The sequence below is a fragment of the Nicotiana tabacum genome, chromosome 13 (assembly GCF_000715075.1).
Source record: "Nicotiana tabacum cultivar K326 chromosome 13, ASM71507v2, whole genome shotgun sequence".
Taxonomy (NCBI): Eukaryota; Viridiplantae; Streptophyta; class Magnoliopsida; order Solanales; family Solanaceae; genus Nicotiana; species Nicotiana tabacum.
Window position 1 is genome coordinate 101,227,815 of NC_134092.1, and position 14,864 is coordinate 101,242,678.

At 35.8% G+C, this 14,864-nt stretch overlaps 1 protein-coding gene across 1 annotated transcript; it reads right to left on the reverse strand.

Annotated features, from left to right (window-relative positions):
* Positions 1-2,837: 2,837 nt before the first annotated feature.
* On the reverse strand, positions 2,838-14,506 carry LOC107825400 (riboflavin biosynthesis protein PYRR, chloroplastic-like). Its single transcript, XM_075228247.1, has 9 exons — positions 13,888-14,506; positions 12,889-13,023; positions 9,219-9,318; positions 8,993-9,118; positions 8,527-8,840; positions 7,819-7,938; positions 5,749-5,994; positions 5,539-5,664; positions 2,838-3,349 (listed from the first exon to the last, which is right to left on the reverse strand). The coding sequence occupies exons 1-9, from the start codon at positions 14,272-14,274 to the stop codon at positions 3,071-3,073; spliced, it is 1,833 nt and encodes a 610-aa protein (XP_075084348.1). The 5' UTR covers positions 14,275-14,506; the 3' UTR covers positions 2,838-3,070.
* Positions 14,507-14,864: the final 358 nt, after the last annotated feature.

The following is a 14,864-nucleotide window of genomic DNA, read 5'->3' on the forward strand; positions in this document are numbered from 1 at the left end:
ATTAATATTAATATTAAGTGAAAAGGAGTTGCAATGACTAATGAGCTTGCAATTCTTTTAAAATGATCAGGTTCTATCATTACCCATTTCAGTAATCAAGAAGTAGTTTGTGGATTTCGAATATAATAAGGTTTCTGTTGCTTTTAAGCAACATGACTAAACAAAATATTAAACAAATAATAATAACATACGGTCAATATGTGAATATCTAATTGTCAAACTAGCTAGTTTAAGTATTGACTAAAATATTATTAATTTAATCGATTCTTTTGTTTAATTAATCAATTCATTTTTTTCATTTAAAAAATAAATCCAGGGATGTGATTTGAGAATAATTCAAGTGGTTTATGAAGTTCCCACGAAAAGGACTTAAAACAAACATCTTAATTTCACACTGCGAACATTCTATTCTAAACTCATCATAATCACATGTATATAAATACGGATTGTAATGAAAAGTTCACCGTCTATGATCATATTTGAGTTACAGAGAATTTATTTTTTTCTCGAATGAATATTCTTAGGAATATTTCACATAAGTTCTTCGCCAAATCGAAGAGACTTTTTATTTTCTTTTAGATGTTAGGGAAGAAGAGAAGAAGTGTACCATTGATTAGTAGTAGAATAAATGATAAGTAACATGTTATAATAAGTTAAACTACGCTAATATATAATTTATTTTACACCTTCTATGTATATAATAACTTAAAGGATAGAAATTCAATAAAATTTCAGTTATTGCAAATTGTTGTAACCCTTGATCTCTCCTCCTACGATTACTGTTTAAATTCCCAAACCTGCAAATAAATGACGGAAAGCTAATCACCTAAAAGTTGAGGTGGAGCTGAAAGATATATGTACTTCCAAAAAAATAATTGAAGAATTTATAAAATAAAGGAAGAAAAAAAGTAACCTATGTCAGCTTTCATGAATTCACAAACCTCATTATTCACGTTTTATATACATTGTTAGAAACAAAAAAAACAAAAAGCAAAATAAAACCGACTTGTCCAAAAGCACTTCTTATCACACGACATGATTTTGACCTTAAGGGAAAAACATCATTATTGATCATTGTGTTTAATCCCTGTCAATTCGATTAGCAAATTCTAATTTAAACTTTTTCCCACATGTTATACGTGTTTAGACCATAATTATAGTAATACTTAAGTGAAAAAGAGTTAGAATGATCAATTAATGAGCTAGCTTTCTTATAAAATGATTTGGTTCTTACTGTTTCTCTGATGTTTCAAATATAATAAGGTTTCTTTTGCTTTTGAGTTAGTAAATATGTAAATACGTAATTGTCAAACTATTTTGAACGGTGAATAAATAATAATGAAATCACACTGGATGCTTTTGTTTAACCAATTAATGAGTGGTTTAAGTATATATATAATTTTTTTTAAAAATCCCTTGTGGTTGAGAATAAAACAAGTTAAATTTGTAAAGTTTCCATGAAAAAGACTCCAAAACGAATAGCATAATCACATTCCAACATTTTGATGTAAGCTTATTTCTGGTGCTAAATAGTAGAATCTGAACATTAATCAACTCAAATTTTATCCAGCAATAAAAGGATCGTTTAGTGCTATATATACTGTAGAATCTGAACACTAAACTCAAATTATTAGCAGTAGAAGATTTCTTTCATCCCCTTAATTCTCATTCAACTAGTTTCAGATTTTTCCTTTAAACATTATTTCTAAGGTTTAACGATTGCGTGTTGTTATAGCTTTGTGGAACAAAATAGAGTTTATTACCAATTAATTAGAACACGGCAAGAAAATTGCCACTTAAGCTGACAGATTCTTGTCCCCTAGATATTAAAGCTTTTACTTATTAAAATATGTAGCATATTTATTAGGTACAAGTTCAAAATTTATAATTGCCAAAAACATGTTGTTTAGTACTCCTATTAAATTAAAGTTTCACTTTTTAATCACTATCTTTATCCATCTCGTTTTATTTAGTACTGTTTGATTTTTAAGGTCAAAATTATCCATCATTAGATACTCCATCCGTTCACTTTTACATGTCCACTATGGATTTTGCACGCCCCTTAAGAAATAATAAATGAAGTGCATAATTTACCATGATACCCATATTAATTGATGCATATTTTTAATGGATTTGAGAAAATAATTTGAAATGAGTAATTAATACTGTGGGTATAACATGGAAAAAAAAATTGTCTTCTCTTGATATGCTAAAAGTGACAAGTAAAAGTAAAGATTTATTCTTAGAATACTGGACAAGTAAAAGTGAATTGAGGGAGTATTTAGAAAGTAATTATTCAGTAATTGAAACTATAATAAACATCCTATCTACCTTAATGACTACATTTCCAGTTTTTTTTTTTTTTTTGACATATTATTTTATCTTATCATCCAATATTTGACATTTTCCATCAAAGCTTAATTCTTGTGTCACACAAATTAGGCTGAATAGTGTTCCAGTTTGCTTTTATTAGGTTTAATTTCACAGAACATAAGATTGTAGTATGGGTTCGAAATACATAATAGGAAAGAGAATTGGATCAAGCTTTTACTCAAGTTCACTTAAATTTGCCTTTCACGAAATGAAAAGTGAAAATCATTTTGAGATAATACCATAAAGTAACCTCTTAACTAGGCTTTAACAAGGGCATTTTTTGGTTTAGTACGATGGATGATAATTAAAGAGGGCGTGGATAAGCTTACTTTCAAATGAAAATAGCAGTTCCCTTGTGGAAATCAAAAAATGCATATTTGCTTTAACTTGCAATATTTGTGGTGCAATTACTCTAATACTTCTTTATAATGTCAAATTAGTAAGTATCAGCATATAACTTAAAATAATCAAAACTCATCCTCTTATTACATTAATGAGCCACAAACTCAAAATACAGTAATATTCCACGAGAACCAAAATAGGATTTATTACACACAAATAGGACCAATAGTAGGAGCTTTCTCAATGTTCAAGAATGAAAAGATTCTCAAGGATACATAAATAAACGATGATCAAAAGGATCACTTTTCTTGCTAGATTACAACATTAGTCTAACATTATTAGGATGGAAATTTCACTAGTATTTATTTTCTGATGTTTGATGAAGCAAAGAATTTTGACTTGTTGAAGAGTCACCTAGGAACTCTGATCTCAACTTCATCAGCAACCTTCCAAGATAGTTTAGGCCTTCTCCATCTCGACCTCCTCCCCAGAATAGATCATGTGGTGAACCCTCCACAAGAACAGAGCCCGCAGTTGAGAGCAACAAAGAGTTTAAATAGGGGTATGTTGCGAACTTGCATTTTAAGGCTTTATACATGGCGTCAATCTTGACAGATTCCCAGTCTGGTCTTACCTGGAATACACAGGAAGAGAAGAGGGGAATGAATAGAAGTTAGAGCTTAACTGCATTATACACTACGGACCATTAATAAAGGTATAAAATGTCCCATTGGGATGCAGCAAAAAAGAGTATGGTGCAAACCAATAGCCTAAATCGTAAAGACCAAGTATTTCTTGCGTACATCAGAAAGATTACGTTAAGATGGATCATCCATGTCCAAATTTCTTAAATATGCTCGAAATAGAAAAGGAATTTAGAAACAAACGGCAGAATACCTAAAGACCCCCTAAACTTGGCGTGTTTTATTTATCCAGGTCCCCCTTAAACTTTACCTAGTCCTAATTACCCTCTTGTACTCTTTTCATAGTCCCTACCTCCTTAACCCATACAAGCTTATAAGCGTGTAATCACACGCCTACCAGATTGGAATAATAGCTGATGTGGCTGTCCACATTGGCAAAAAAATAACTTTTTAATTACCTGAACTTAAATAATTTAGTCTAAAGTTCAAAAAAAAAAAAAATCCAAACTAAAAATTACAAAGCATCGATATTTTTCTTTTCTAAGTTTCAAAAGAGACACTCTCTTATATCTGTTAGAGAAATTTTAGGGCTTTCCTCAGACGATTTCCCAAGCTCGTACTTCCGACCCATCTCTGTTGACTTTCGGTTTGGGTTTAGGGAGTTGGAAAATCTGAGTTTCTTGCTCTCAAAAGTAAAAATTCCAATCAATTCATCACTGTAACTCTCTTTATAAACAATAGTAACCCACTAACAGAGGCAACCAATAAATAAGACTAACAAACAACAACAACATCAACAAACCCAGCTTAATCTCATACGTGGGGTCAGGGGAGGATAGTGTGTACGCAGCCTTACCCCTACCCTATAAAAGCAGAGAGGTTGTTTCCAATAGACCCCCGGCTTAAGGAATGGTAAAAATAAAGCAACAGGCAATAATATAATAAGTAATGGAAGCGAGTGAATAAAAAGTATCTAATAAAGAAAGAAATAAAAAAAAAGACAACAACAACAACAACAACCCATTAAAATCCCACTAATGGGGTTTGGGGAGGATAGTGTGTACGCAGACCTTACCCCTACCCCGAAGGAGTAGAAAGACTGTTTCCGAAAAACCCTCGGCTCAAAAAAATAAAAAGACAAAATGATAAAAAGGAGACAATATTAGTATCACAATAACAATCATAGGATAAATAGGAACACCATGAAATCCAGAAGAAAGATGCAAAGCAAAGGGAGACAATATTGGTGGAGGATGAGAAAAAAAAGAAAAATGAGAAAAGAAGAAAAAACAGTACTTTAGTGGAGGATGAAAGAAGTTATATTGAAGAATATAAAGAAATGGCCGTTGAAATGGTTAAAAAGTAAAGGAATGGTATTTTAATCTGTATTCTCCCAATTGAACAATAAATGTGGCTGTTATTTTTCATTCTCACGCGTCAAAGGACGAGTAAAACCACTTTCTCTGCCAGGTGGCCATTTGAGGGGGTAAAGACGATGAAAAAACCAAGTACAAGGGGGTAATTAGGACTAGGTAAAGTTGAAGGGGGACCTGAACAAAACGCGCCAAGTTCAAGGGGGTCTTTAGGTATTCTGCCAAACTTTAAAGTGTGGAATCCCAAGGTAATGTTTGCTACTGAACTACAACTCTTCGTTGCACACTGGCAATACTTCCATGTTACAAATTGTCCTCTGCATAGTACTGCCACCACGTATCAGCGTCACTACTTTTTTGAAGCATCTTTCTCCGAAATCTGACCTACTGCGTCCTAGACCCTGGGATTGTGGATAGTACACCAGTACTACTGGGGATCTGCTGTCTGCCAGCGATCTTTCCAAAACTCCTTTTTTTATTTTATAAAACTTCATTGTTTGAATTAATTAGCTTTACCTCGTAACGACAAACAAAACACTTTCTGTTGGGTTTAAATTTATTTATTTTGGCTCAGTAAGCCACTTTGGAGATACTATCTAATAGGGGGTAGGTAGCTTCTGACCTCACCCAATTTTCGGTCAAGTATTTACAATACAATTGATCATGTTGTTCCACCAGTTTGAAGTGGCATGCTTATGCTTTCTGGAACACATGAATAAAGCAGCCTAGAAAGAAAGAATTACCGGGAAAATGATAGTATATGGAGAAGCAATAGGAATATGTTGTAAGAAGAATGTAAAGAATACCAGATTAGGTTGCTGCCTCTGTATTCTCCTTCCTATTCGTGCTGCTTCCTCAGGGCTCTTTGCACATTGTATTTCTTCCATGCAGCTTTTAGCTACAGGATCAGATGCCCCAACAAACTTTTGTGCCTGCAATTAAAGAACTAGTTATCAAATGTCTGAAAGGTGCTGCAAATAATAAAGTCTTATCTTTATGCTTTTCAAGAAAATGACCTGGTAATAATGCTCTACACTGGACCAGATGACAAGTTCTCCATTTTCATTAGGCATTTGAAATGGATGGAGAGAGAAGTTTGAGAAGCCACCATATGGATCCCATGTCTTGTAAAAGAATATGATGCTTGATTCATAAGGAGAAATGGTAGGATCAATGGCCGAAGTTTCTTCTATCGATGGAATTGTAGGTGTCAGATCAGGAACTGGCTGAAGAAACCCACTAACAAGTATGTCGGGTCCAATCTGGACATTCATACGGCTTCAGAATTTAAAATTTAACTAAAAGAGAACTAGTGTTGAAAGGTAAGTCGAAAGAAAAACACTTTTTTTGGGGGGGGGGGGGGAGAGAAAACTCGGGCATCCTCGGCGATCAAAGTATATCTTTGTCATTTTTTGAAAATGGTGAATAGCAAACCCTACCTGCAGCTTCACCAAAGAAATAATACCAGAGAATTGACGTTGAAAATCCATCAAAGTAGAGCAATTGAAAAGGCAACATAACTCTTAGCATTTACCATTTATCGCTTTAATCGATAAGCCCTGGCTTCACATAGCTTCATTGCGTTAAGCGATAAAGCGCTTAAAGTCATGGCTTTTAGAGCCTGTTTGGTCAAACTCCCAGAAATTGTCTACTTTGAGAAGCACTTTGTCAAAATATGAGAAATATTGTTGCAAAGTAACAACTTGTGTTTGGCCAATTTATTCGAGAAGTACTTTGTTCAATATTTGATAAACATATTGTGTTTGACCAATCTTTTGTTTATAACCACACAAAATATGTGTCTCATTGTACACCACAAGTTCAAAAGTCTTCTCTCTTTTCTTAAACTCTGTGCCCAGTCAAATGGGTTCACATAAATTGAAACGGAGGGAGTATTATTTAATAAGAAAAATGATTTAAAAACAATATAAATATAGTAAAACCAAAAAAAAAGGAGAAGATGGTTGTATTTATAATTTAGAGATAGATGGGCTAATATAATGAGGGATAGTTTGGTAAATATAAGTTTTTTATAACGATATTATATCTTGAAAAAAATAATTTTCTACTTCTGCTTAAGAAGCAGAAATTTGTAGCTTCTTTCTCAAAGAAAGAGATTATTTCTTCTGCTGCTACCTAAAAATACTTTTTCTTGTTGACCAAACACCTCAAATCTGGCGGGGTGGGTTGAAACTGTTTTTCCAAAATCTAATGTGGGGCGGTTGCAGGTTTCCTTGCGGGTTTACACCATGGAAATCACTATAGATCGTACAAAATAAGGCAAGCAATAATATAGAGTGACTAGAGAATATGACTATGCAATTATTACTGTTAAATATACAAGACATTCACCTATTCGTGCCAAGGACATTGTCCACTACTGTTATATCATATTTCACTTAAAGTATCAGCAAACATATATGAGCTTACATATTATATTTATAAACTAGTTATAAAAAAATTAATATTTATTATATGGTAATTTATTAAGTATAAGTTACTACGTAAATTTAGGTATACGATAAGCTAATGTTATTCTTTTCAATTCATTTATTTTCTAGTTTTTATGCTTTTCAATTCATTTAATTTTTTAGTTCTTACGCGTTTCAATTTATTTATTTTCTATTACAATCTCTGAAAATAGAAATATAATATTTGAATTCATATGAGGGATTTGAGAAACTCGAAAAAAACTGAGATATTAAACTTGTGTTTTCTTAGCAAAAATAACAAAATGAAACGAAAAAAATGCGGGCCGGGGCGGGTTGAAATTTTGCGGATTAAGCTCCAACTCGCACCTACCCCGCCCCATTGCCATTCCTGCCAGAAGTTTGGACAAGGCCAAAACAAGGAAAACGCGCAAGTTGTAACTCGTGCAATAGCACATGATACATAATTAAGGATTAAGCCAGACCAGACAGCATAACATGCATTTCCCTTATTTTTTTAATTTTTTTTGTTTTGTGTGTGTGGGGGTGGGGGGGGGGGGGAAGGGGGAGAGGGGGGGGGGGTTTGCGGATAAGTGACAGCAATACATGCATCTATTATGCACATCATCAGAGATTTTAAAGGAGAAGCATATCGACCTGCTCATAGCAAACATCAATTAGTTCCAGAGCCTGGGTCATCTCTACCATTCCAAGTTCACCAACTGGAGACGGTGCATTCTTCCCACCTATAATTTTGGGAGCAACAAATGCATGTACCTGCAGTAAGGTTTGAAATATATAACTGCAAAACAAAACTAAAAATTCCTATCCATATGCAAACTATCTGAAATTTCCTTTAGCAGAGCAGAAAAAAGTGTTTAATAACTCAGTCAACTAGAAGAGCTGCCAACAAACAGGACTGATGAATTATTAATAAGACGAAGACGACCTTAAAGGCTGAACTGTAAGCAAAGCAAAGGAAGATACACAAACTGCTGGAGTTTGATAGACTATGCTCTGAGCATTGACAGAAACTTTTGATAGTACAATGAATAATAAAAAATGAACCAAAAGGAATCCATGCACTAGACAAGTCACACTGACGCTCTTATTTAGTTAAAACACAATGAGATATATCCTTGCATTGGACTGATCTGATGCAAAAGGCCCCTGAATCAGGCAGCTCGCTGTCATTCACTGGTGTAAAAGAACAAAAACTTCTAAAACGGTTTAAATAGAAAATCAAAATTAGCCTTTCAGTTGTATACTCTCCATTTAAGAATTAAAGAGGATAAATATTTATCTTCCTTACAAATAATAAAAGCTCAGCAGGAGAGTCAAAAATATGAGACTATGAGAGCAAACCTTGTGTATGACCCCAGAAGAAATAGCAGATGCAGCCAGTGTCCCTCCACACTCCCACAGAATTGAGAGGTAACCACGATCATATAAATACCCCATAACATCTCTAGGATCTAAAATATCAAATTCAACCACTTCAACGCCTTTGGATGCAAGCAATTTTTGAAAACTCCTCCTTGCACCTCTTTGTGTAGCAACTATAGTGGGGACCTCAGAAACATTCCAAATATGCGCTTCTTCTGGAAGATCAAGAGTTTGAGATAATACAATACGTCGGGGAAGATGGCTACCACCATGTCTAACCGTCAAACGTGGATCTGGGAACCAAAATCAAAAGTATAGTAACAGTAAAATATCTGGGGCATCTCATCAAAGTTAAGCAGCATAAAGCCATTTACAGCATCTCTAATAAAGCTGACAGTATATTAACAACATTCGGACATTTATATAGGACTGGGAAGAGTCGTACTGTCTCTGCGCACAGTATTTCCTCCAACAATAACAGCATCACTTCTACCCCTCATTTCAAAAACACGAGTTCTTGACTTTTTGCTACTGATCCATGATGCATGACCACTACTAGCAGAAATTTTCCCTGTATACACCATAATGTGACAACGGGTCATTGTCCAATTTGTTAATGAAAATTGTGATTTGTTACCATAACACTGCTGCAACAACATCATAGCGCTCACCATCAAGTGTCATTGCATACTTGAGAACAGAGAACGGAACTTGACACGCAGCTCTATATAGCAAAGGAGCATTGACAAAAAGGCAGGATTTCACAGCCTCCTGGAAATTATAGACCATAAGTATTAACTCTACACAGAGCAGAAATTATAGAATGTATGAATTAGCTCTAAAAGGAAAAAAACTCCCATGATTTATTAAAGCAAGACATTAATAGTGTATTGGGTTTACGTTTCTTCTTTTTTCTTTTTTGAGTCTTATAAAACAAATACTCAATTATCTTCAACAAAGATCTAGAACTGATCATACTAATGCAAATACTAAACCATTTGCTGTGTCTTGAAATTAGCGGTTTTAGTTTCTAATGTTATGTCAAATATTATGCATCTAAACAAGGGTTAAATTACAAAAGATTTCCCCCAAAGTTTATCCACATAGCAGTCACCTTCTTCGAAGCTTTGATAGTGATAAAACCTATTTTTTCAGTAAGCAATCAAACTCAGTTTATTTATCTGATCAACTTTCCCTTCAGGATATCATATTTTGAAGCGTCTCTAGAATAAAAATAAAGCTTTAAACACTTCATAGCGATGCGCACACGCACACACAACTTTTTGAGAAAGTACTATTATATTATAAAGGGCAAGCAGGATGATCGACATACAAAAACAAGTTTGGGTACTCAAAACCTAAAATAAGGAAGGTTACTGTAATATCTAAAAACTACAGGGGAGGTGAAGGTTACAGAAAGAAGCCTCAGGCAAAAATATTGCTGTCCACAGCAATATTTTCACTCACGACTTATATTTCTTAGATATATGTCTGAAGATTAATGCATCTGAAAGTCAACCAATATCAAACAGCCACAAGTAATTTTGAGCAAAAAAAAAAGGAACAAGTTTCCAATCCCCCAACCTCAAATACAGACGTCAGGAAGACAGCAGACTACCAGGTTTCTGATGATCCTCTGTAATAAAGCTTGGACCAATCCAATTAAACACTTTAGCCTGTTGTGGAAGATGGCAAGGAAAACAGAGGCATTGGCATGTATCTTGGGATCCAAAGTAGGAGCATCTTGGTTTGCTAAGTATCAGAATTTTGTCACATGATTGTAAAAGAAATTTATAGTGCTCTTACTTTGCATTCCAGGATGCTGGCCAATGCCTGTATGTTTCTGCCTTCATTCACCACAAACATGGAGCTCTTAGACAGATCAGTAATCCAAAAACAGCCTCGAATATTAGTAGCATTGCTCTCAGATACATGATTTGCTGCTTCTCTGCCCCATATAGAGGCAATGTGTTATCTGCGTAGAAAATGTGAGATATCTTCACCTTCCAATTGTTCTCTTCTAGCACAGTGAACCCTTTTAACCATCCCCTGTCCATGGCATTATTTAGCATTCAATTGAAAGCTTCCATAACTATACGGAAGAGAAAAGGAGAAAGAGGATTTCCCTGCCTCAAACCACCTCTACTGAATAGAAACGACACCTCATTTCTCTAGGGGATGGAAAGAATCACTATGGACTACCCTTTACTGACTGAAAAGTAGGCTATGGAAATATAAGCTTTTATCCAGTTCATCCATTTAATGCCTATCTCCATAATTTTAGTGCCTCTAGTAAAAATTGGCAGTTCACATGATCATACACCTTTTCCAAGTCCACCTTACAAACAATTCCAGCTTCTTTCTTCCTCATTCTGGAGTCAAGGCACTCATAAGCAATGAGGGAAGCATCCGTTATTTGTCTTCTTAGGATGAAAGCCATTTGAGATTGTGTCTCCAACTGATCCATAACTGCTCTAAGTCTGTTAGCAAGTAACTCAGAAAGCACCTTGTACAAAGTAACAATTAGACTTATTGGCCCGAAACCCCGTAATTCCATAGCACCATTCTCCTTAGGGATTAGGGCAACGTAAGAAGCATTAAAACTTTTCTCAAACCTATCACGAGTGTGAAAATGGTTGATGGCCATGATAAGATCAGACTTGATGATGGCCCAGCATTTCTTGTAAAATTCCATTGTAAAACCATCCAGGCAGGTGCCTTATCCCCACTGCTGTCTTAATAACCCCTGAATCTCTTCATCAAAGGGTCTTTGCATCAGCTGATTTTTTTAATCTGAAATGGTTGGAGTGTTGTCTTGTACCATGAAAGCCTTCAATGGATTGAGGATTTGTATAGAGGCTCATAGAAATTCAATATTTCACCGCTTATGTGCTCTTCATCTTCCACTAACATCCCATTTGATTCTAATCGATTATTGTGATTGTATATCCAATGAGCACTCACCATCTTGTGAAAACTGTATTTTTGTCTCCTAATTCAAGGTAGAACCGCATAAGCACCTGGACATTTGTCTCCATGACATTTCCTCTAATCTTGCACTTCCCTCCAACTCCATGGAAGATCATCTTTGAGGAGTTTTTCATCTTCAGTGAGTTTCCTGGTTTTTGCTTCCTTGCCAAACCACTGCACTTCTCTCAAAATTTCAGATTTCCTATGTTCCAACCTTCCAAAGATGAGATGATTCCACTCCTTTAGCTTTGCTTTTAGTTGCTGCAAATTTTTAGCAAAAATGAAGTCCGGGCTGCCATAAATGTAAAAGTAATTCCACCATTGTTCACCAATTCCTCAAAAACCTCATATTTCAAACCAAGTGAATTGACCACCAGTGAGTACCCATGGCTAAAGTCACCACAGATTACCCATGGCTCGGTGATGAGGACCTTAACTGCAGATAACTCGAGCCAAGTTTTAGACCTTCAGTTCTGTTTGTGGGGGCTTAAATCACTGAAAGCACCCATTCAAAACAAGTGAAGAGATTCCTGAGGTGCACTGAGATAGAATGTTGGCCTCTAAGAGCTTTTGTTCCTTCGCAAGCTTCTTTATCCCAGATAATCCAAACCTTTGACACTGATAATTCCACAATTGAAGAAGGTATAAACTTAGGGGGATGAAAAGCTTATGCAATTTGCTAAATTTCGGGTGTGACCTATGTTACACAGTGACGACTGACGAGAATTATTTTACTTGAATTAATTCTTCGCCATATTTAAATATCTTAGTTTGTTTTGCAATTTTAGTAGTGAAAATTCTTGGTAAGGAGGAGTCTGAATCGGAGAAGTGGAATTTAGTATATAATTGAGTATGGTGATAGAATATAAATGCTAATAATCTGAAGTGAACATGATGTATGATTCTTTTCGAAGACGATATCCTGCAACTTTTGATTGGGAGAACTAAGGAGAGAAAATGCATGCCTCCACTTCTGAGAATTATCATGAATATTTTGAATTCTGGGGAATCATAAGTAATTTGTCAAAAGATTTCTTCTAGAGGTAGCAAACTGAGTATATGGTCTGATTTTACAAAAACATTTAGCATCATACAATTAATGTGGTACTCTCTTTTTTTCTTTTCTAGAGACTTCTAATCTCATCAAAATGTGAAAAGCAGATAGATATTCACCATAACTGCAAGGTAAAAAAACAAGGACACATATGATGAATAAAATCAGAAGTGCAGTCAGTGCTATGGTTTCCTTGTATCATGTAGAATGTTTTAATTACTCCAGACACTAAGAATTGAGAACTAACAAAGAATTAAATTTCCACACAGAAGCTCATCAAGTGCATTGTCCTGGATGTACTACATATTAAATTTTACCTCAATAATCTTATTCTGTGTATCTTCCCCAAGCACATCAACTTGAAGGCCTTCACTTCTCAACGCGTGAATGGCATTGCCACGAAGGTGTTGCAATGGATTCCGTATTCCAATAACAACTCTACTAATTCCTGCCTAACAAAAATGTATCAATCGCATTTCCAGCTAAACTTTAACACAAAAGCATGCATATAATCAACTTTTGCAATCAGTCTTCCTGGCTAATAAGGTGGTAATAAACAGATGAACTTTTAAGTGTTACATGAACTTCTCCCCTCAGCAACTTTGCATTTACGGTACCATGCTCCTTAAAACTATAAAAAGTGAAAAGGTTAACGCCAGCTGGATGCATTCCAATTAAAACACAAGTTGTTAACTGCAGAATTAACTATTGACTAGCAGTTGCAGAGCCAAGAATTTATACAAAGGGATTAAAAACAATAGAATGTCACACCTAGGATTTGAAGCTGCGACCTAAAACAATTTTTGAGTCGCTTTGTGACTCCATTAGATTTTTCCCTTATATCAAGGGGATTCAATAGCTTATACATAACCATAAAAATACATTTTTACCCTATTTTTACAGTATAATTTGAATCCCTTTTCCATTATTTACCTCCACCACTGTTGGCTGGGTGGACAAGCATGGACTTCCGTTGAAGCCAAGAATTGAACTATTATCTATTCATCATAGCATCATGGTCCATCTTCCATTAAAAACGGAGGTGCAGTCAGTCAAGCAGCAAAAGGATGAGAATCTGGACAGTCCCAAATGCATGAAACACATATGTTCCGAAAAGTAAGAGACGCGACCAGGATCAATTGAAGTAATCTATTGCTTTCTCAATCTTGTTTAGTAAAATACAGCAAACTAATCTAGTAACTGCCTTATATGTGTAAGGAAATATCATTTGCGATACCCTTCTTCTATATGCTGGCACTATTTGAGTAAAGATACAGATTATATTGAAGGAGAGAAAGTCAACTAAGTAAATATACCTTGATCAGGGCTGAGACAGCACTGCTATTGCTGTGACAATCTCCAGGTTCCATATTGAGATAAGCAGTGGCACCTCGACACCGCTCGCCGGCGGCTTCAACAGCCTGCACCTCCGCCGGAATTGTCCCTTCGGCGTACAAGTAACCTTCTCCGACCACCGTACCTCCACCATTATTGGGATGGGCGATTACGCAGCCGAAGTTAGGATGAGGAGCGGTGAATCCCGCCGATTTGTCAGCTAGCTCGGCGGCGCGTTTGATGTATAGAGAATCAAGCGCGTGGAGAGAGGAAGAGGAAGCGGAAGTGTAATTGTTGTTGAAAGAAGAAGAAGCATTAATGGGTTTGCAGAGAAGGGGAGTAGCTAATCCTCCTAGTAAATGAGCCATAGATTTTGTGATCACTGTCAAGATAATTTGCAGAAAAGGATATGTCGAATATTGAGGATGGAGTAACCTCAGGTTAGATAACTGGAGTTAGCGGTTGACTAAAAAATGTGATTAGTTGAGTAACTAATTATTGTAAAGTAACAATAACAACAAAAGTCCCACAAGATGGATATGGGGTTGTACCTATTAGGGCTTGATTCATGCAAACAAGTATTGGCCAAGGTCTTGGGGCATGCAAGACAAGCTTGGCAAAGACTTGATAAGGCTCTGTGGGCAAGTTAGGGCGGCATGGCATGACATGACATGCGCGTCAAAGATAAAGGTACGGACAATTCAAGTTGTGGGAGCGCCAAGTACAGGCTAAGCTAAATCACGACAGCGCGGAATGATGGCAAAGGGTCTCAATAGCTAAGGCAAGGCTATGTGAGGCAAAAGACAAGCAATGGCACGGGTGAAACAAGTGTTGACAAGGACAAGGCAGAAACGCGGCTAAGGCAATGTGCGAGCGACAGGAGTGTCGGGCGTGTGCGGCAAAATTATGGACAACAGATTGCGGACAAGGCATTGCCGTGGAGCAATGTCAAAATCAG

Excerpts from the sequence above, each read along its gene's own strand:
- LOC107825400 (XM_075228247.1), bottom strand. The coding sequence starts at position 14,274 with ATGGCTCATTTACTAGGAGGATTAGCTACTCCCCTTCTCTGCAAACCC. Across the intron at positions 13,024-13,887 it reads CTGTCTCAGCCCTGATCAAG|GCAGGAATTAGTAGAGTTGT; the intron begins GTATATTTACTT and ends CATTTTTGTTAG. Across the intron at positions 7,939-8,526 it reads CTTCTGGGGTCATACACAAG|GTACATGCATTTGTTGCTCC; the intron begins GTTTGCTCTCAT and ends ACCTTACTGCAG.